A 23,554-nucleotide genomic window follows, 5' to 3' on the forward strand; every position below is an offset into this window, starting at 1 on the left:
CCGGATCGGCCAAAAGAGATTCGGGAATTTAATGATTATTAATAATATGGTAAGAAATTGAAATGAAGGAATCAATACATACTTACAACTTAAGCCGGAATATTCACAATCCTCAAAACGAAGAAGTAATGTCCCAAAACTAGGCAAAAATGGAGGGATGTTTTTCCGACGTGCATTAAAAGTCGTTTGTACAGGAACCAATGGAGGATCGATATAGCCTTTTGACGAGGCAACGGGATAAATTTGATTTTTGTCAGCAAACAGGCGAAAAAACAAAAACAAACAATAAAAGAAAAATATACTTAAAAAATAAAATAATAATTGAATATGCGTAATATGTGTGAATTTCAGTAAGTTCGTATGTTCATCAGATTTGCCAATAGCACTAAAGTCCATATAGAAAATATAACTTAAGGCCCCGACAAAAGGCTATCATTCGATACGTCGGAGAAAGATTACATGAATATTCATGAGTCTAGTTCCGTAAATTCTTGCTTTTCCCTTTGCCTGATAACCAGTCAACATACGGCCTTGGTTTTTTCTTTGAAAGAAATATATTTTCTTTTGAATTATTTGTTTTTTTCTTTCTTTCTCCTTCATTTTTTTTTCTTTTCTTCTGTTCTATTTTATTTTGCTTCGCCCTTTTTTTTATTCTCGTTATTTTGTTCCCCTACCTTCTCTTCATTTTTGGGTCGGTTTTTTTTTCTTCCCTTTTTTTTAGTTTTTGCCTTTTGTTTTTCTTTTTTATTCTTCATTTTTTTTCTTCGCTTTTTTTGTCTCTAATTTTCTTCTTGTCTTCTTTGTTTTCGAGAGATAATACTCATGGTGTCGTAAGTTTTTATCATTATTATTATTATAGAAATCTACAGATAGAGGTAAATAAACAAGCGAAGAAATAAATTATTTAAGAAATATTTTCAGGGGCGTACCCAGAATTTTCCGTGGGGGGGGCAAATTCGTCTGCCCAAAAATTTGACAAGCAAAAAAAAGAAAACTTGTCTCAACCAGAAATAAATGATTTCGTACCAGAAAAAAAATTGACAAGCAAATAAGAAAAAAAAGGTCTACAAGTTCAAAAGAGGGGGCACTTGTGGCTCGTCGGGATCAGTTGTGATTCGTCATGGGGGCAGGGGTACGTCCATTGCATGAGTTATGACTCGTCAGAGGGGGGGGGCTGTCTACCCCCCCCCCCCCTCTTAGGTACGCTTGTGAAAATATTCGTTGATCAAAATTATTGAGTGATCAGCAAATCATCTCTTTAAGATATTGATGCCCATTTTCTGGAACCCAGCAACTGAAAGGTCTGCGCTGACTTAGCCTAGAATCTAGAGGACTCCGTGATGTGAAATGATTTTAAAGACATCACGGAATCCAATGCTGGCTCTCACATATTTTAATTTTGTTCTTTCTCTCTTGTTTTTCATTTTATTTATTTTGTATACTGTGCATGCATGAATCATTCTGTCAGTTTGAATTGTATGTTGTATGTTTTAATGAGAATTTAAAATAAATAAATGAAATGAAAATATATGCTAATCTCATTATCATCCAACAATTTTCATATACTATTGATGCTTATATCAATATCGATTTGTAATTTGTTTGAACGGAGAATATAAGATGATCATGAAATATGATTAAAATTCATGTTTGTTTCTAGATTACTATGTAATCTTTCATCTTGTTGGCATTCTTTAAGCCTCAATCATTGAGTATATAAAGCTCTGAGGGATATAGGCCTGTAATTGCAAAGAATTGAATTTGGTCATTACATATAGGATGCATAAATTCGCCGGGAATCTTGCTTATCTGATTGTTTTCCTGGCATCCAAGAGGCGCTTTTCTCGAATACGTCCCGTTCTTTATCTTAATTGTTTTGCTTATAAGAATTAATGAATAATAATGATGACACTAAATCAGCTTATCTATATTTCTACTGCAGTACCACTGAAGTATTGATGCAGAAATCAAATTTTGTGATAGATTTTGTCATAACATCCCAATAAAAGTCAGGCCTTTGTCATGTTCCTTTTCCTTTTTTCTATAACAAGTGCGTCGCAAGGAGGCGGTGGGGTGGCCTTCCCCATCCTAACGCCCCCCCCCCAAAAAAAAAAAGAACATGAGAAATGGTGAGAGCGAAGGGGAAAGCAATGGCGAAAAAGATAGCTTTGCGGGATTTTCTTTCTCTATAAATATTTGCTTCCGCGCAAGTTTGCGAGGAAATCATGAAAATATAGTTTTCTCCTTTGTTTACCTTTCCCCGTTTTCCCATCTTGGCTTAATGCTATTTTGTTTCGTTGCGGCATCAAGTTTTTAAATATAATATTTGGGAACGGAACTTGTATTAAGATTACAGGTCAAAGTAATATATTTCTTCAAATTGATCAATACCAACTTTTCCGATCCCTAGGTAAGGGCGGTAAACTATATAATAACAATGATGTCAATTACCCACAAAGGCTACTTCTTCCGCTTTTCAGCTCTTTACTATAGTGCATTTATTTGGGGCCGCAGACGGCCTTATCATGAGCATGTAAAGCGGCAGTTATAAAAATTGTGAAAAAAATACAATATTACTAGATGATGGAAGTTCATATGTCATCAATCTCCTGTCGCCTATTTTGCGCCATTAATTTGATATTTTGCTTGTCACTTTTTGTTCCTAATCATTCAAATACACTGTTAAAAATGATTGAAAAAACGCTGTTTACGACACGAATCACACAATTGTTTAAACAAGTATTTAAAATCTTAAACAACACAGTTAAATTCAAAATTTGATTATCAATAATTAAATTCAAATATCAAATCAATAATTAAAGATTGATTGTTTAAGATTTTAAACACTTATTTAAAATGTTTAAACAACTACTGCACAATTCACACAATAAATAATTTTGTTTAAATTATTTTTTGACAGTGTAAGCACTTCATATAAATGAGCTCAATTAGGGGCGGAACCATGATTTTCAAAAGGGGGGCAAATTTTTCCAATGAAAAAATTTGACGAGCAAAAAAAAAAGAAGAAAGGTTTTCCAACCAAAATTAAGGAAATTTCGTCCAGGAAAAAAAATTGCTAAGCCAAATAAAACAAAATGAAAGAAATCTTTTTAACAAAAAAAAAAATTATTTGGCCCGAAAAAAATTTGACAAGAAAAAAAAGGGGGAGGGGGCACAGTACGGTTTTAACACCATTTTCACAAATTTTCATTATGCTTCTCAAGGGGGGAGGACGAGCCGGCTTTGCCCCCCCCCCCCGGATCCGGCAGTGAGTTGGATGTTTTTAATGTGAATTTGACAAGCACAAAAGGGTCTTCAACATAAAATTGGAGGTCGTTTCGTATCAATTTTCTTTAGAAGGGGGGTGATTAAAAAAACCTATGCTACTGCCATGGTGATTAGAGATTATCAAAGCGGCAGAATTTTTTTTTTAATCATAATTATTTATTCTTTACAATATCTTGATATTTATTTTAAAAGGAGGCAAAGTTGTTTTTCAGTATGTCCTTTCATTTAAAATCATATTCATTCCTTCCTAATTGCTATTACAAGTGAAAAAGACGAATAACATCAATAAAATCAGGATTCATATTTAAGAAAATCGTTATTCTAAATGTAAAATTAGAATCTGTAACTATTTCTTTAATATCTCATAATCACAAAGGGAATAATCATAATACAGACTAAAAGTTTCTACATGATCTAGATATCTCTTAATATAATTATAAAAAAAAATCATGCTATTCGTAAATTTTATTTGTTCAGTATATAAAACACACACACACCAAGAGAACAGTCATGCTCCCCCCCCCCCCCTTCCCATAAACAAATCATAAAAAGAATGAAAAGGAGAAAGAAATATAAGTTTATAACAAATGACAAATAAAAAATATATATTATAAAAACACAGAATGTAACAAAATAGCAATATATATGAAATAAATTATTTTTTTCATTAATACAGATTTTTTTTTTCAAATTAAAATGAAAAAATGGTATTGAATTACATGCCTAAATCACGAGGCGACTTGCCGAAAGTTTTGACTTACATGCATATTCATTAAACTGTTTTGTAAAGGTAGAGACGTCATCTTATGAATATTTATATACGCATGCGCAGAAACTATTTTCACTTTCTTCAAACATGGCGATCTCGCGATTGGAACAAAAGTCCGAAAATTGACGTTCTTTCGAAGGATTTCTTGGAATTGTATACATCGGTTTTAATTGAAAGTTAAGCTGATTTAGGAACAGTTTGTTTAGGTAAGATTGATATTCATCGTTAGATTTTTAATTCATTATTATCACCGGTTTTCTAATGCCAAACATCGCGAAGTTTTGTACTCCGGTGAGAATACATGGTGGAACTCAGGACCCCGACACTGTCTGAAGACGTGTCGGGGTCCCCGGGGCAAGCTAACTAGCAAAGATTAGTACCGTATCGCCTTTTGAATTCGTGGATTGCAACTGAGTGAGGAAAACGTAAACAGCTGTTGTGTTATGCCTTCATTCATTGTATCGCTGCTAGGGCTGCAATTTTGATCTTAAAGGTAAAATTATTCGATTCAGGAATTCGAATTAATATTCGTATGATTGCTCAATAAATTTTGTAGTTTTATCTGAAATTATAGTATTAATGAGTGTAAAATAAATGTCAAGAAAACTCAGTCCCACATGCGTAAATCTGTGTTGTCTCCTGGCAGTTCTTCCATTCTTCTGGATCTGCCTACAATACATGTAGCCTGCGTCTGCTCAATCTACATCGTGTTCTATGAAGCTAAGCCTGAAATACCAGGATCGGATATCACATCATCAGTCATCAGTTTGATTTATTGCTACTTTGTGGGTGCCAGAGTGGTGATTATAGTTGTGATGCGAATGCGATGATTGAATCAACCATCAAATTGTGAATAATGATGGATAATCAAATTGACATTAATAATGATTAATGACAATTTACAATTTAGATGGGAATTGGCATGATTGGGATGGTTGAAGATATGATTGGTGATGAAGATGAATATGATGTCGGTGATGATGCCGATGGCGATGATAAATGGTGATGGTGATGATGATTAAATACATGATGATGAATATAATATATATGATGTTAATGCCATGGTGACGGTGATGATTAATGATAGTTTGTGACGCTCATCCAGGAACAAGGTTATATAGCCAAAATTCATTATAACCTTGTTTTCGGCAGCATACCATAGCATCATGGAAAAAAAATTGCCTATTTTCCTCCCCATTCCTCGCCCCAAGACCAAGTATCACAATTTGATCGAACTAGATCAAGTGTGATACTTAACATAACTTTATTTTATAAAGATAAGTCTAGGTGATCAGAATCAATTGAAAATTAATGAAACCTTGCTGATTTTTCCACCTCCGATGACTGTCACTCCTCTTGATTCGTTCAATGGTGTTTGATAGTGACAAATCGAAAAAAAAAAACATCACGAAACCATAGGACGTTTGGACGAAACTCTACTCGTAAATCGTAAGGCATTCTGTTAAACAAGTCTCGATAGACTCACTGCCTCAGATTGGCAATTTTGTTTCATTTAAATAATAAAAAGGTCCAAATGGATATTTTTTGCTAATCTATAAGGCCAAGTAAAATAAGAAAGTAGTTGATCGTCCTCGCGCGCATCACTTTTGGCCGCCGCATGAAAATTTTTGCTATTTACTATTTTCTAAAAAAAAAAAATTGTGTTGTTTCTCGTCCGCGCCCTCTTCCCTTTTTGATTGCAGCATCAATTTTCTTGTTATTAACTATTTTTGTGGCTGCTGAATAGCGAAAAAATCACAAGATTACTCTGGGATCTCTCTCTCAACTTTAAAAACAATTGCAAAGTCCGATAGTGCCGTAATTGCAAGAAAGAACAAAATTCTGATTTGTTTTTTTTATTGGAATTTTGAAGATACCATCATAAATTAGCGAGGAAATAAAGTTTGCAAACTCGGATAAGATCACGGATTTCTTCATTTTCAGTGCATTTTCGGGGACCCCGCTTACTGAATCTGAACTAATCCGTCGCGTGCTTTGGAAATATGGCGCAGATAAATCAATTCTAATGACGTAATTTGTATTTCAGCGGGGTTTTTTGGTGAGTGATAGCGCCTGTACTTAGATGTGTGTTACGGTGATTGTGTGCTTGTGACTCTGTTGGGTGAACTGCATGTGTGCTAGGATGATGTGATTGACTGTGCTGGCGTGACATGTGAATTTGTGAAATGCATTGAATTTTCTGGCAAGTTTTCTAATGTCAGGAGGCAATGCATCGAATATTCAATGAGGGATTTAATATTCAATATCAATTTTAAAAATGAATGAAAATTGAACAGTAGTATTAAACATTATGTAAACGAACAAGCAGCTGAAAACTGCGATGCGAAACCATGCCCAGAGCTAAAAATGAGATTGGCTCTGGAAAATTGAACAGGACTCCATGGTAATAAAAAAGACCCCCATGCATTTTTTTACCCTTACATAAAATGTTTAAATTATTCACTTGACATGAACATTCTGTTTGACAACAATACAGTACCAGTATAGGCCTACATCAGTAATAATACATCAATAGATTTTTATCGCACAATACATTTTCCATAGATTTCCAATCAATCGTAGATATTTATACATATATAATATATATATATTTCTACTCATTTTATTATTAATATTGAGCATACATCGATCACATAATTCGAGCTTTACATGGCCTAACAATCATTTGAATAAAAAATAGTAAATAGCAAGGACCTCCCTCATCACTGATGTCAAAAATCGGGCCGAGAAAATGCCTCCTTGTTCTTAAAAAAAAAAGTAAAATAGCAAATAGCAAGGACCTCCCTCATCACCGCTCTCAAAAAAACCGGACGATCAACTACTATCTTTTTTTACTTGGCCTAATATTTCTAACGGGTATATCCAGAGCATTATTTATCTTTCCTTTTCCCTTTTCTCTTTCTTTTTTTTCTTAATTGAGTTTCTTTTAATTTTCATTTTCTTTCTCTCAGTCTTCATTCTTAATTTCTTTAGGGGGAACCCTCCTCTCCTGAAATTTAAGGGGTACTGTAGTGTACATGTACCCCTCCCCCCGCTTTCGCCGCCTGTGACAATGATTCTAGTGTTAAAAAAAATAGTGAACAAAATATTGAGTGTCAGGTGAGGAAAAGACTACTGTCACTGGATCATGGAGATTCCTAATATTATGCTTCACGGGAAACAGGTAGAAGCTTATTTTATCCTGCTCTGTGGTCACCACTGTTCAGTGATGGTCATGCTACCAGTAGCTTTCTTTCATTCAGCACAAGAGGGCATGTTGCGATGCCTACGTAGGAGACTATGGGACAGACGAGAATAGTGACAAATTTCCTGATGATTTTACGCAATTTTGAAAACAATCTTATAATCAAGAAAGATATTTTACTCATTGGACATTGGAATCCTGTTTAAAGTAGACAACCGAAGAATCAAAAGTATTTTATAATGACTTTTTGTGGTCATCATTGTAAAGGGGAAGTATATTACTAATCAGATATATAACTTCACCTTTTAAAATAATGATTAGAGTTTACAGAAATCAGCTCTCAAAAATGACTTATTTTCATGGCATATTTCTGCCTTCGTCCGTCCTCTGGCGAGCTCCAGCTGAGTGACGTCACACCACGAGCAGTGAGCAGCTGAGCTGACAGCAGCCCATTGAAGACGATCTTTCCAATCAGCGTTTTTTGCTCCTAGAATTGTTTATTCCTCTCAAGATTGGTCTTATTACATAGATAAAAGTTTGAATTTTCTGAACAGTAAAATGAAATGCACATTTAACATATTTTGGTAACCGATATTTAGCTTAGAAAAAATTATTTGTTTTCAAGAAATATACGTGAATAAACAAAGCATATTTTCACTTAGAAATCATGCTTGCACCACATTGATATTATTATCAATATAAAGCATAGACATTTGTCTTCACAACTGAATAAAAATTATGAAATTTAATTACGTAGCAAGTTCAGGAACCACAAAAAACACGGCAATATATGATCGCGAAATGATTGGAATTGCAGTTGGATTGCCGAAGCATTGCGAGGCAACAGCAGCGAACGCACTTTGTTTATATATCGTTATGAACCCAACTGACAAAGAGATATTGTTTGTGGACAAATCTGTACGCACGTAGATTTTTTTCATGAGTGCGGGGATCCTGGTTCGAAACTCATAGATTTGTTTTTGGTTCTGGATTTTTTTAAAAATTATATTCCTTCCCCGTTCCTATCAGCTCTTTTTTCTCTTTTTATTTTCATGTGAGATTCTATTCAGATCTATTAAATCTTACTTCTTAATTGCTGCTTTTGATTTTCAAGTTCTTGATTAGATTCTCTACTTATATTATTTGGGCAGCGACTCAATCACTCACTGACTGGAGTGGAGCAACACAATGACGACTCAGTGCAGTGGACAAAATTGGTCTTTACAGTCCACAATTCAATAAAAACGGGCAAAGGAACACAGTTCTGATTCACGTTTGGTCTGAAGTTGTCGAAAACAGAAATTGAATATCACATTACATGAAGAAAACGGTAAATTCGGAAGATATTGAACAGGTCAGTAAGGTGATTCAGTGCATGATGCACAGAGAGATGATGAGCACGTCGATTGTGTGACGTCATTATTCTCGACCGTTTTCGGCTGCGTGATTGTCGGTCTGGGGGGCTGAGAAGGGTGTCTAATAATTTCATTTCCTGCATTTCCATGACATCTATAAGACTTTTTAGTGACATATTTGTGTATAAAAAGACAATACCTTTCCATCCATATATAATTTGTCTATACCGGTAATCATCACTTTCGTGAATTTTCTTTGTGTGTCTACTTTAAGTAATACCAAAATCTATGTTTGGGTCAACACAAAAATTGGTAAGTCAGACTCTTTTACTTCACGCGTTCCTACTTAGAAATGGGACTGGAACCGGCACTGTTATCAGAATAGTCCCAACCAGTACCTCGTATGGCAAATGGTGGGGTGTACGAGTGGTTTGTGAATGGTAATAATGGTGATGATAATGATAATGGTTGATGGCAGTAATCCTTATACAAATGGTGATGAATATGATGGAAATGACGATGGTGATGATGATGATGGTGATGATGATGTTGATGCTGATGATGATGATGGTGATGATGATGGTGATGATGGTGATGATGATGATGATGATTATGAGGATGATTGATGATGTATAACATGGTGATAATGACTATGAATATGTTGGAGATGAATGATGATGATGATGGTTGGTGGCAGTAATCATGGTGATGAATATGGTGGTAATTATGATAAGGAAGATGATGGTGATGGTTGTGATGATGATGATGATAGATCGTGAATGGTGATTATGATGACGATTAATATCATGAATGTAGTGATGGAAATTGTGATGATTTTTTGTTTTTAAACATAAGAAAATGAAACATTTTTGATGCTTCTATTATTATATTTCCAGTTTATACATTTGTATTGTTTAAGACTCAATATTTAGCTTACATACTGTGTTTCTATCAGAGCTTGACACATTAAATTTCAAAAGCAGTATGTAAGTACATGTACATACATGTGTCCAGCACTGAAAATACGCAGGAGCAAGTTCTAATCCCAAAATTTTATCATAAAAATAAATAAATATAGCCAATAAGATTTTGGAAAATATTCACTTTGCTTGGAATTGCCCATCTACACAGATATACTTTTTTACCAAGGTTTTTTTCTTTGTGATTTTTAAGTATTTTACTGCTATCTAATATGCCCAATAATCCTAAAATTGGCAACATAGAGCGTAGCATGGTATAGGTATAAAATTCCTACAGATTGGAAATATAAACCTTAAGAGTCAAATCCACCCCAGAAAAATGTTGATTGGAATCAATAGAGAAAACTCAAATGAGCACAACGCTGAAAATTTCATAAAAATCGGATGTAAAAAATGAGGAAGTTATGTTACATGTATCTTACAGTTAGGATTTTTTCACCAAACAGTTGCATTGTATACACAACTCAATGCAATGCAAATTAGAGAGTCGATGATGTCCTTTACCATCTGTTTTGTTTTTATTGTTTGAATTTTTTTTTTATTTGACAATAAGGACCAACTTAACTGAACTACAAAATATTAAAACAACGGTAATTCTACATGTTTAGCAAGGAAATCTATGTTTGACATGACAATTAGGAGAAAATTGAAAATATCATATTTCATATAATGATATACATGTTGTTGGTGACGTCATCAGTCCCCCCATTTGCATACCGACCAAGACATGCATAATTGTTTCTTGAAATTTATCAAAACTTTACAATGTCATGACTTTCTTATTTTTCATTTTGATGAAAGATTAAGTGTTATGCCTCTGATTCTTCTCCTTTTGGACTTGTCCTTTAAAGTGTACATACATACCATATTTGTCATTATTTACTGCAAACTTGCAAAATGTTTTGCTTTAATACTTTCATTTTGCTTGAATGATTTTAGGAAGTTCCTCATGAGGTCAAACTGCAATTTGTACAATGCTCTTCAGTTGCAATTCTAAAATAATTTTGGTAGTCCTGAAATCTACTAAATCTTGCATAAATCTGCTTTTGTACATTCTGAAGCTTTCCTTGGAAAGATGATAATGAAATGAGTTACCAGTAGAGTGTCCTCAAGAACCCAAAGATCTGTTGGCCTGACCTGACCCGACCTCACTGACCTGATCATGGAGGGGTTGTTTGGACAGATCCTTAAGGAGGCAACATCAAACAAGCATGCAGCTATACGAGAGGCCGTCAACCAAGCACAAGGTATAGCATTGTCCTTGATACATTGATGAGTATTCTCAAATTATTTGTATACATTGTTATTCATTAATTAATAAAATCAATTAAAACCTTCTAAGAAGATAAATTTGACCATCAGTTAGTGCTTCGTACCCTGGTCATGTAACGCAAAGCTTAGAGATTAATTTTAAGCTTGATTTTCACCATTGATTGTACATTGTAGTCAATGGAATCAGTCGTAGAAAAATGTTCTACGATCATTGCTACATGTAAGCTTTGTCATGTATGTAGTTTCTGTTTTTCTCCTTTTACCTTTTACAACGTATGTGAAAGACATGCACTATAATCTTTTTTTCAATGGAATACATGTACTAAGTAATCAATGCATTTTGGGAGAATTCATTTTGCAGTCATGTTAATTATTATCATTAAAGTAAAACAGTCTTTATTTATTCGTATTAATTCACTCACATTAATTTCTTTTAAAAATCTTATTCCATGGGATGCAGTATTGTGATCTATAAAAACAAACATAAAAAAGAGGAAACTTCATTCCAATTATCATTAATTGTCCAGTGTCCATCATCCCAATATTTGACTTTTAAAATGTCTGGTTGAACAGCAAAAAGTACATATCTGCATGTACATGTGCACAGTGAATTGTACTTATTGCACAAGTCTGTGCTGTACTTCTTTCCAGCATGCTTGCAGTTCCTGTGAGGTCTAGGTCCTAATATTTACAAACGTGTTTTGTTTCAAATGGTAAACATTACATTGGAAAGGTCAATGTGTTCATGAAGTTTGTCTTGCTCTTTTGACTTTTCTGAGTGGGATTTTCTATGTATGCAAACCAGGAGGAGCTCTAATTTAAAGGAAAAGTCCACCCCAACAAAAAGTTGATTTGAATAAAAAGAGAAAAATCCAACAACCATTACACTGAAAATTTCATCAAAATTGGATGTAAAATAAAGTTATGACATTTTAAAGTTTCGCTTGATTTCACAAAACAGTTATGCACATCCTAGCTGGTATGAAAATGAGACTATGACGTCATCCACTCACTATTTCTTTTGTGCTTTATTATATGAAATATGAAATATTCTAATTTTCTCCTCACCGTTCAGTGATACAACAATCAATTTATTTATTTATTTATTTTTATTTATTTATTTCACATCTTTATACAGGGTGACCAATTCAGCTATACACGATAAAAACATTAACAAAGATAAAAAGCTGATTTGCAATTGGGCCCTGTTAATCAAAATACATACAAATTATAAAATACATAATATGCAAAATATACAAGAAATAAACCTTTAAAAGTCCCAATCCTCATCAGAAACACACAAACACACAGAAGCACCCAAACCCACACACACATACCCCCCATTACACTCTGCAGACTTACTTGTAACATAAATTCAACATTATGATTACATTTGACATAAGCGAAAACAAATTTTACAAATAGGATACAATTAAGATATAAATGGTGTGGGATTATTTTCAAGAATTCAGAAGACGTTTGAATATTGCTAATGATTGTGCAGATCGAGTGTCTTGGGATAAACAGTTCCATTCACTTATGCCTACCGGTATAAATGTATTTTTGTAATACTGCGTTTTGAATTTCGGGGCTCGTAGCATTAATTTATTAGTTCTTCGTGTTATACGCTCTGATACATCATCATTAAAAATAAATTTGGTACTTAATAAATGGGGAGCTAATCCATTTACACACTTGTATACCATACATAATGTAGATTTCCTGTACAATTCTTTTAAAGAAGACCAGGAGAGAATTTGAAAAATACGCTCTGATGGGGTTTCCCATTTATAACCGCTAACGATGTAAGCTGCACGTTTATGTAGTTTTTGCACAGTATTATAATTAGATTCAGATCTATACGACCACACATTTGAACAATACATTGCATGAGGGAGAACGAACCCTATGTATAATCGTTTAAGTTGTTCCACATCAAATATATGTTTGTTTCTTCTAATTAACCCAAGCTTTTGTTTCATTACTTTTACAATTGAATCAACATGGTTTTTGAATGTCAAAGTATCATCAATTATCACGCCCAAACATTTGTGCTGGGATACACACTCTAAAATAGTGTTATTGATTATTACAGATAGTGTTTTGGCCCGCAAGGTTGATAATTGCTGGCGAGAACCAAGAAGCATTACTTTGGTTTTTTTATCATTTAATATCAATCTGTTTTTACATGTCCACTCATATACTTCTTTCATTGCGGAGTTAAGCTGGTTTTCTACAGATTCTATGGTACTACCACTAACATACAACGTTGCATCATCAGCAAACATAACAATCTTCCCTGATTTAATACAAGAAGCCAGATCATTAATATAAATTGTAAATAGTAAGGGCCCTAAAACTGAGCCTTGTGGGACCCCAGAAGAGGTTGATTTTATACTCGATTTGATCCCTCCTATTTCTGTGTATTGTTTCCTGAAACAAAAATAAGATTTAAACCATGCGATAGCATTATCAGAACATCCTATTGCAACCAGTTTTTGTAGTAAAACATCATAGTTTACAGAATCAAAAGCCTTTCGCATGTCAATAAAAGCTATTCCACAAAACTTACTCCTGTCAACTTCAGTTGCCCAATCGTCGACCATACACAATAAAGCACTTTCACAGGAATGCATTGGTCTAAAGCCAAATTGTTTATCACTAAAAAAATGTATATCTAATAAATGTGCCTGTAAATGCTTTTGTACCCACTTCTCTAAAATCTTGGAAACAATTGATAACAAGTATATTGGACGATAGTTTTCTACACATGATCGCTCTCCAGTCTTATGGATTGGACAAATTTTGGCAAGACACCAGGCTTCCGGGTAGTACCCTTTAGATAATGAAAGATTAAAGACATAAATAAGACTATCTATTACAGATGTGGAACATTTCATCATTTTCAAAATTTTAACCGAGATTTCATCAGGCCCTGTGGCCTTTTTTACAGAAGAGCCATCGATTTCTTTTGAAACAAAATCGTATGATATAAGAGGAATATCAAAAGTTTCATTTTGATTATCAGAATTTAGTTCTGATAATGGATTGTCAGTTACTATATTTGTATACGTGGGCACAAAATCACTTTCTTCCACGTCACCCAGCAATTTCGAAACACTACCAATAAAGTAATCATTAAGTTTTTCAGCTACTATTTCAGGCTGAGTGACTTCCTTGTCATCAATCAGCAATTTTATAGCAAGTTGTCCAGAACTAGAGGACAGTTGTTTTAGGATTGACCATAACGCACCTGGGTCTCCAGACTTCTCTATCAATAAGTCTTGTACATTTGTTTAGCTTTCTTAGCTTTCTTAATCAAACACGTTACATTGTTTCTCACTTTTTTGTACTCTTTCCATAAACTTGGGGAACTAAACTTCAGGGCTTTGATATGAAGATGCTTTCTTTTATTCATCAAGGCTATTATTTTACCTGTGATCCAGGGAGAAGGGGTTTTTCTCATTCTTTTACGTTTGTATGGCATATGTTTATTAATCACTGACATTATTTGTTTGTACCACTGTTCCCAAGCTGTGTCGACGTCATTTACACCATACATATTAGTAAAAGATAAGTTTGAAAGATCATTTACAAAGTCCTCCTGATTAAATGTTTTCAAGTTTCTACATTGGATATCATTGTGTACACGATCGGAACCTTTACAATTTAAACACGTGTAGATCAAGTAATGATCACTAATATGGGTTCTTATTACTCCTGTGGAGTTGTGCTCATCCGGACATGTTGAATATATATGATCAATTAGTGTTTTAGAATACTGGGTCACACGAGTGGGGGATTTGATTAACTGTGACATAAGGGAACCCTGCATAACTGATAAAAGGGTTTGTGATGCAGAATCTAAATTCTCACTTTGTAAATCACAGTTGAGATCTCCCATTACTACTAGTTCACAATCAAAATCTAAAGCCTTACTTATCATCGCAGACACTGAACATTCCTCCCTGAACATGCGGAATTAGCATTGTTTAATACTACAGTGTATATGGCTCAGTCAAGTTGGTCTTTAATGTCAAATCTATAAAAAATGAAATATTGTATCATTCAAACAATAAAAAACAAGAAAGAGTGAGTGATGGACATCATCGACTGACTCACCTAGTTGTGCATATCACTGTTTTGTGCGAAACTTTATAATGTCATTTAACTTTCTTATTTTACATCCAATTTTGATGAAATTTTCAGCACTATGCTAGTTTGATTTTTCTCTATTAAAGTCAGCATTTTCCTAGGGTGGACTTGACCTTTAAAGGTGATCCAGCTATTCTGCACGAATAGATGTACTGTACAAATAACTTGGTTTAGTGTTGATTTTTACAGAAAAACACAATTTTCCCAGGGGTGTGAATAATTATGTTGTTAATTGCACAACTAACCCAAAAGAAGTCCTATTGCTGAAATAAAAAGGTGTGAAATTAACCAATACCGTTTACATTCACTTGTGAATCTACAAGATGATAAAAGCAAAGTTCATGTCAAATTAAGGAATCATGGATTCACATATTTCTTCTGGTACATGTATGTAATGTACATTTCTTGTAACTGCACAAAATACATTTGAAGTGTATTTTTTCATGGAAACATGTACTTGTAAAACTTTGAAGTACACCTTGTAACTGGACAAAAAGTAAGACAGTATAATAACAAAGAAAACAAGAAAACAAAATGGAAACAGGAAAACCAGAAACCAAGATAGAAGAAAAAACATGTGTATGTGAATGTATGTTAATTATTCATTCTGTGTGAACTGCATGAATAATTCTAATATGAAAAAAAATGATTTCAACAAATTGCAATATGGTTTGTGAATGTGATTGCCCTTGAGTATAACAACCTGAAATCAGGCCAGATGTGCAGCTACACGTAGGTACTTACTAGTATTCTAACGATATGTGCAATATACACACTCTTCTACAGTGTATTTCACACTCATGTACATACCAGTTTTGTGTGCCCACAAACAGTTCTCATTACACACTATTGAAGCAATGAACATCTGCTACCTCAGCTCATTTCATTTGTAAATAAAGCATCAATTGATTTAATAATTGCAGTTTTATTTTTAAAAGTTCACAAAAGAGTGCATAGGTATTGTATTTTAATTCAGTACATACTAGTAGTCTAGTACACATGTGCAGAGAACTTAAAGTGAAAAAACATTGTGCAATTTATAGACAGGAGGCTAATTCCTTTATCAGAAAAACATGATTTTATGCATCCGTTAGACCTGTAATTTATTTCACACATACCTGTACATGTAGTACAACAGTGCAATGTACTTGTGTGTCTGATTGTTACACAGATTGTTCATTGTGATTTTTACTTCAATTAAAACCCATTTAGTATACCCTGTTAGTGATTTATAAATCAAGATACATGCATCTGAGGTCCATTTCCACAGCTAGAAAATAAGCGCGAATCATGTGTTGAAAATGGAGATTATACATTTTATTTTGAGCCCATAAAAATCCAGCAAAAGAAAATACAATGAATCAGGATAGAGTAAAAGGATGTTCCTTGCTGCCTTGTATATACAATATCTACAGGTACATGTACATTGTACCAAGACATGTACATGTATGCCTTCAAGTACACACTGCAAAAACTCTGGTGTTGATTTAACACCAGCCCGAAATCTATATATGTCCACACCAGAGAAGTACCCGGTACTGAAACAACACCAGTTTGGAATCAAACCGATGCTGTTTTGATACTAATTGGTGTTGTATCAACACCTATCTGGTGTTAGATTAAAATGAAACTGGTGTCGTTTAACACTTCTCTGGTGTGGACATATATAGATTCCGAGCTGGTGTTACATCAACACCAGAGTTTTTGCACTGCATGCTTCCCCAATTCCCTCATGGAGGAGAGATTGACTGTTTATAATATAGATTCTTTTTCTTTTAAAAGCTATAATCAAATGGAGTTACAAATATTGTGGATCGCATCTCTTGTGTTTCATTCACGGAAAAGGAATGAAAGGCACATTTTCCCTGCAAACTGTATACTGTACATGTATACTACTATACATTAAAAAAAACATTTAATATAATGATACCCTAGTGTTGTCAAATGTTAATGTGTATTTTCCATTCACTATTGTAATCATTACAGGGATATACAGCCAGGAGTCAGAAGCTTCTACACATTCACAGAGAGAAGTCTGTATCGAACCATTTAAATTGTGCTTGGAATCAAAGACTAGCAAGATTATTCCCTTGGGAATCAATGGACTTCAGGTTTGCATTCTTATTTACAATGTAGTTTACTTTAAAAACCTCTTGACATTTGATTTTTTTCCCTTCTGTAAATTTGATTCAAAGAACATTCTTCTGGTACGTGTAACTCTCAATTTATTTCTGTTTTATTCTTTACAATTGTAAAAAGAAAGCTTGATTTAACCAAATTTTTTAGTGATACTTTTAATATGTTGATAATAAAAGCTGGTAGTATTTTTTTTTTTTTGGGGGGGGGTTGGCTCTCCCCATATCCCCATTTTTTTATATGGTGGAATGTAGACAAGATTAGTTATGAATGTGAAAAGATGCTTGCAGGAGTCCCCCGTGAAATACATGCCTCTGACTTTTGCTGAAGTGTCTGAATATTTTCTTAGAGTCAATTGCTGGGGATTGATACTAATTTCAATATCACTGTGCATTTCCCCCTTGTAGAAAGTGGTAACTGATGAGAGATTGAAATGCCGAGAGGGTGAGATAGAACATGAAGATGATACCATGCCAAACCAGATCCTTAGAGCAGTAGCTGTGACTCCATCATTGAATGAGGAGCATCAAGTAGAGATCATGAAGGTCAGTTTTGATGATGATGGTGATGATGAGATGATGATGATGATGGTGGTGATGATGGTGGTGGTGGTGTTGGTGGCAGTAGCTGTGACTCCATCATTGAATGAGGAGCATCAAGTAGAGATCATGAAGGTCAGTTTTGATGATGATGATGATGATGATGATGAAGGTGATAATGATGATGATGTTGGAGGTGGTGGTGGTGTTGGTGGCAGTAGCTGTGACTCCATCATTGAATGAGGAGCATCAAGTAGAGATCATGAAGGTCAGTTTTGATGATGATGATGATGATGATGAAGGTGATAATGATGATGATGATGATGATGATGTTGAAGGTGGTGGTGGTGTTGGTGGTGATGGTGATGGAAGTGATGATGGTGATGAGGAGGAGGATGATAATGATGATGATTATAATTGATGCAATGATGATGATCATGATTTTGATAGTGATGAAGATGGTGATAATGCTTTGGTGATGATGATGATAACAATGGTAATGAAGATGGCCCAAATAATGATGGTGATTGCAATTACGATCATTGGGTGTTGATAAATAATGATTATGATAAATTTAATAATGATTTGTATGATTGTGTTCATTTTGACTATGATCATGACAGTTATCATTTTATTCTCCCTGAATATTAATTTCTTTTGGTAGGTAGCACTTTTTCGTTTGTCATACTTTAATCTCCTTAGTAACTTTTCCCTTTAAATATGTATTTTCTCTTACAGCTTCTATTGATGGTAGCCTGCTCTAATCCATCTCATGTATCTCCGCAGACTGTTATCAACATTGCCAAGGTATCCTACCAACCCTAAATCCTTTTTTCTTACTTTGTTTTTATAACAATCCATCAATGATTTACCAGTTTTAGCAATTCTTACAGATGTATGTATTATCCTATTTACTTTAACTACTAGTATAAAAAAAGAATTGTGAAATGAGAACGATAATATTATTTGGCTCTGTAACACGTTTCATAATTGTTCCGTCAATCCTTTCAAATGCATTAAATCCCTTTAAAGCTGTCTGAAAACCGTGAAAATTTGGGTTGAAAAATTAATTCCAGACATGCCTGTACTGTACTTCATCTAATTTTTTTTTATTGGATGGTATTTACTACCCCTTTGGAAACTGCCTCGGATGATATGAGTTGGGCTACATATTTTGATTACCATTGAACATATACTTTACTTAAAATTAACCACTTTCTTGACAAGTTATTTTTTTACTGAAATCATATAGACAGAATTTGTATTCTTACCATATTTGAAAAAAAGGCTGCTTCATTATAGACATGTGGTAGAGATGTGGCGTCAGTTGAGATGCAACTTCTGTGACCAAATAAAATTAATCAAGTATGTATACTTACATGTATACAAATACCAGGTAGAGATTTTCTTTGTATAAAAGAACTTGGATCACGTATTAGAAAGTTCATATCAAATCTAAAGCTGCAAGGTAAATCGCATTAATGGTGGATCCAAGTTGGGGCACATCCGGCTGGTGCCCCCACCCCTTACACAAGTTAGGATATTTTTTTTGCTTGTCAAATTTTCCTGACATCACCATCAATTGGAAAGGAAGACCCTTTTGGGGGCTTGTTTAAAAAATTTCTGTACAAAAATGCCCCATCCCCTTTGGAAAATCCTGGATCCGCCCCTGAATCGCATGCACTGATGTTGAAAATCATTTTATCCTTTATCATTTCCCATGGTTGTCCCCAGTTTTGTCAATCGGTGTATCTCCAGAGCAAACCTGAGGTCCACAAGGCATGTCAGGTGACCATTCTTCAGGTCATGACAGATGTAGCTCAGAGTACCAATCGACAGGTAGAAATGATAGATACCAGTCTCATCTTGTCTGCTTGGTGTCTTGCTGCAGTCATGTTGCATGAGTTTATATTGGTGTCATATTATCATGCATATGTTTTGTAATCTTGTTCCAGCAAGTTGATTGTATTTTTGTATGCTGTTCATTATAATATTGGTTTAATATTTCAGTTAATCTCAGTGTTTAACCCAGCGACGTTTTGGGGGTTATTTTTGCATGCCAGATTTTCAAGGAGGAAAGTGCTGACAGATTATACCTCCATGGTCAACTTTTTAAAAATTTTCTTGAGGGGGGGATCCATTGTTGGTTTGTCTCCCAGGGGGGGATAGGGCTACTCGAATTATGTATGTGCCACACCAAAGTCAAAAATAAGGGGCTCTGGATCTAAAAATTGGTCTTAAAATGGGGTCTGTGGAATGGCTCTGGGATCAACATTGCTAGAAATGCAATGCTCTGAATCTGACTATATTAGAAAATGGGGGTCTCCGGAATGGCCCATTACGCTGAGCGGTTCATGATGGACGTGCACTGGAACGCGAAACCACAAATTTAATGTTTTTGGAACGGAAGAAACACAGAATTTCCGATGGCTTTCTAAATTGGTGATGCTCTGGAATGTAAAATAAGTCTGAAAATGGGGATCTCGACCGTGGCACATGATACGTATCATACGAAGTAGCTCCCGGATTATCTCCCCTCTCTGTAACAAATATTATAGCCTGTCAATTATGACATAGAATGAGAGGTTCTGTTGATTATGAAACACCCAATCACACACTCATACCATCTTACACTTCTTTTTTTTTCTGTATGTATGTACATGTAATCATGATCCTGTCTTTTTGAACTCAATATTACAAGTACAATTTTATGTTATGGTTTGCTCATTTTCAGAATATACTGATTATCTATTAAAAGTCTTTATTATATTTTTAATTGTTTTTATAAGTTTGTTTGTTTTCATTGTGATATGTAATAGCAAGTATCACTGTGGACCCTGCTATTTTTGAAATTTTCCTTTTACAAGTATTTGTGTCCCTTTTTTCACTTCTTTTTATGCACAGGGAAGACATCAATCAAATCTAATGTACATGTATGACAAGCTTCATAAAAGATGTACTAAGAATTTGTGCCTCTTGAGTTTGGGGCTGAAATTCAAAGTTTATTTCTGGAAAAAACGGAAAGCCTAGATTAATGTTGTCCTACCCTTTTATACTAAGCTTAAAGGGACATCAAAATGTTTCTGTGTTGCATATTTTTTTTGTTTTTGGCGGGGGGGGGGGAGGTGGGGGTAAAGATAATAATTATTTTTGCTTTATATAGCATTTAATACCTATTTTAATAAAAAGTCTCCCAGAATGATGATACAACATTATTTTAGAGCACTTAGAGATCAAGAGCATTTTAAGAAAGTTCTGTCAACATGTCAACTCATCTTCAATCTATCTGTTAAATGTATCGAATAGTACTGCATACTGAATGATTGTTGCTCATTGTTCATGTACCACTGCATTGTTTTTCATGTACATGTAGCATGCCAATTTGTTTTATGTGTGTGTGTGTTTGTAGGCATGCATTGATTGGCCCACTCGTCATCCCAGTCCAGCTAGTAATGCTGCTAAAATCACCCTCACGCAAACCTTGAGCGTGCTATGTAAAGCGCTAGTAAGTCTACTTCTTGTCTTATACTCACCAGCCATTACATGCAATGCTTTGTAAATGTTCTGTATAATTTCTGTGTCATTTTTAGTTGATTTATTATAAACAAGAATTTTTTTCCCCCTTAATTTTGAGATAGTATGTAAATTGTGTCACATAAATGCTTGTTTCCCACCTGGATTGAAACTAAACACATATGTGATGGGAAAAGAGATAGATTATGAATTATCACAATTTTACACCAATGCTACATACACACAGATTGATGTATACCCCCCCCCCCCCCTTCATGTACTTGTAAATTGCAGGTAAGTCTAAAGTCATGTAAAGTAATTCCCTGTTGAACTGTCATCCTATTAATAACATCTTAAGTTTGAAAAAATTGAATAGATTATGAATAATTTGAATTTTTAACATTAAGAGTATGATTTGTTTTAATGTAGAGCAATAAAAGGATGGTGCACTGAATGTATTTATGCAACTTGTGACTTGCACAGCGTGGCTGCATCCAAATGATGCAGCTATGTATACTCTGTCTGTAGTAATAAATTTACATTTGTTTGAAAAAATTTGAATAATTGACTTGGTAAGATTCATTGACATTTCTTTAAAGAAGCATGTAATCATATAAGGAATCTCAGTTTTCAAAAAAAGTAACATTTTCTGCTTTTGCAGCCATTCCTTTATTCATTGTCTTATAATGCTTTCATCTTTATACCACTATGCTATTTTCATCCCAGGTTAAAAGCACTATCATGTTAGACCATGGAGAGATGGGTAAGAAATTTCATTGTTCCATCATATATTCATAGAATTGTTACTGTTATTATTTCAAATTTGTCCATTATTAATATCAAAACAATCCACTCATAATGTACATATTGAGCTACGCAGACCTACTTGGAGATATACATGTATAATGTGTCACAAAACATGCATATAAACTCAACACAACCAGATACAGGATTGTTTTAATATTCCCTATAAATTGTGACTGAGTTTACAAGACCTTTGAATCCCTAGGGTAGTGAGAGTTGGACAAAAACTTGCTTTTTTTCTCCATACTGTAGTTTTAGGTACATGTACCCATTTCATACAGACATACATGCACATCACACAAATACACTATCATTTATGTCAATCACTGACTACAAAGACTCCAAAACCAAAATTGAGGTTTGTTCAGCCATGAAATTTCATTTTCTTATTCTGATATTTTTTTTCAAAATGCATTTTCTGGCTAAAGTCTATGGAGTGTTGATTTCTATCAAAGCTATGAACTTTCCTAAGTTCTGATACCTTTATAAAGCATCAAATTCTACATATATTTGACTTTTATTATTTGATATTGTAATGCTTCAGAATAAAGACCTTCAAAAGAAGTTTACCTTTGAAGTTCATTCTCATATCCATAAATCATTTATTTGATGTTTCCTTTTCAACAAACCTTTACTTGTCTGTGTATAATGTTGAAAAGTATTTTTTGTCTCAATTTCAGCTGATTTCTATTTTGCTCTATTAGTTATACATGTCTTGATATCCATTTTGATTTTTTCATACTTTTTCTTTCCCCTTTTCCAGACATTCTCACAGCACCTTTCCTCATATTCTAAGAATTTCATGAAAGCTGATTATATGCACATCGTATTGAAATTTGTGTAAGCCTGTTTATATGTAGTTGGTATAAGCTGTATTGCAACACACATGTACTAAAACCAAACAGAATCTGGAGCAAAAATTGTAAAATAAGTACCTTCTCGATGTATCATGTATGCATGCATTATTTCCGGAGGGGACGTCACATCCATGTTCTGTACATTAGTGTCTGCATTTAACAAATCCTTTGCAGAAAAAATGCAAACGGGAATAACTGAAATAGATCAATTGACAGTATATAAGCCATACAATGTAGTGCTGTTTCTTGCTCCACATTTTGTTATGGTTCAGTGTACAGATGTATGTGTAGAAGTACATATTTGGATGTCACACACATTCTTTGAGAAAGGTAATTCATGACAATTGCCCATTTTTGTACAAAATATCAGTCCCGAAAGGAGGCTACAATAAATGAATAACTATTTGAGATGAAACTTTTGGCCAATTGCACACAGGCTCTCTTCTGGTGCCATTGGTCTATAATCAAATAAAATAAAATGTTGTTTTAATATGGCTTTTAGTCCATGGGCGTAAATCCATGGCATCATTCTATTCAAGTGGGGGGGATGGAACAGTATATCATCCCCCTGAACAATAGGTGTGATGCAAGGATTTACGCCAGTGTTTTAGTCTATGCAGTGGATAATCACAATTATATATTTTCTGGAATCATGAAAAGCATTTCTCAGTTTATTTGAAA

At 34.2% G+C, this 23,554-nt stretch overlaps 1 protein-coding gene across 1 annotated transcript in view; it reads left to right on the forward strand.

Moving 5' to 3' along the window:
- Window positions 1-4,438: 4,438 nt before the first annotated feature.
- Window positions 4,439-23,554, forward strand: part of LOC121413310 (brefeldin A-inhibited guanine nucleotide-exchange protein 3-like) — a 40,993-nt gene continuing 21,877 nt past the window's right edge. The window contains exons 1-7 of the mRNA XM_041606089.1: window positions 4,439-4,550; window positions 10,659-10,844; window positions 17,011-17,135; window positions 17,568-17,705; window positions 18,438-18,506; window positions 21,109-21,204; window positions 21,939-21,975. Of these exons, the coding sequence (XP_041462023.1) occupies window positions 10,760-10,844; window positions 17,011-17,135; window positions 17,568-17,705; window positions 18,438-18,506; window positions 21,109-21,204; window positions 21,939-21,975 (550 nt within the window). The 5' untranslated portion in view covers window positions 4,439-4,550; window positions 10,659-10,759. The remainder of the gene's footprint in view (window positions 4,551-10,658; window positions 10,845-17,010; window positions 17,136-17,567; window positions 17,706-18,437; window positions 18,507-21,108; window positions 21,205-21,938; window positions 21,976-23,554) is intronic.

Source organism: Lytechinus variegatus, chromosome 4 (genome assembly GCF_018143015.1).
Source record: "Lytechinus variegatus isolate NC3 chromosome 4, Lvar_3.0, whole genome shotgun sequence".
In the NCBI taxonomy this organism is placed as follows: Eukaryota; Metazoa; Echinodermata; class Echinoidea; order Temnopleuroida; family Toxopneustidae; genus Lytechinus; species Lytechinus variegatus.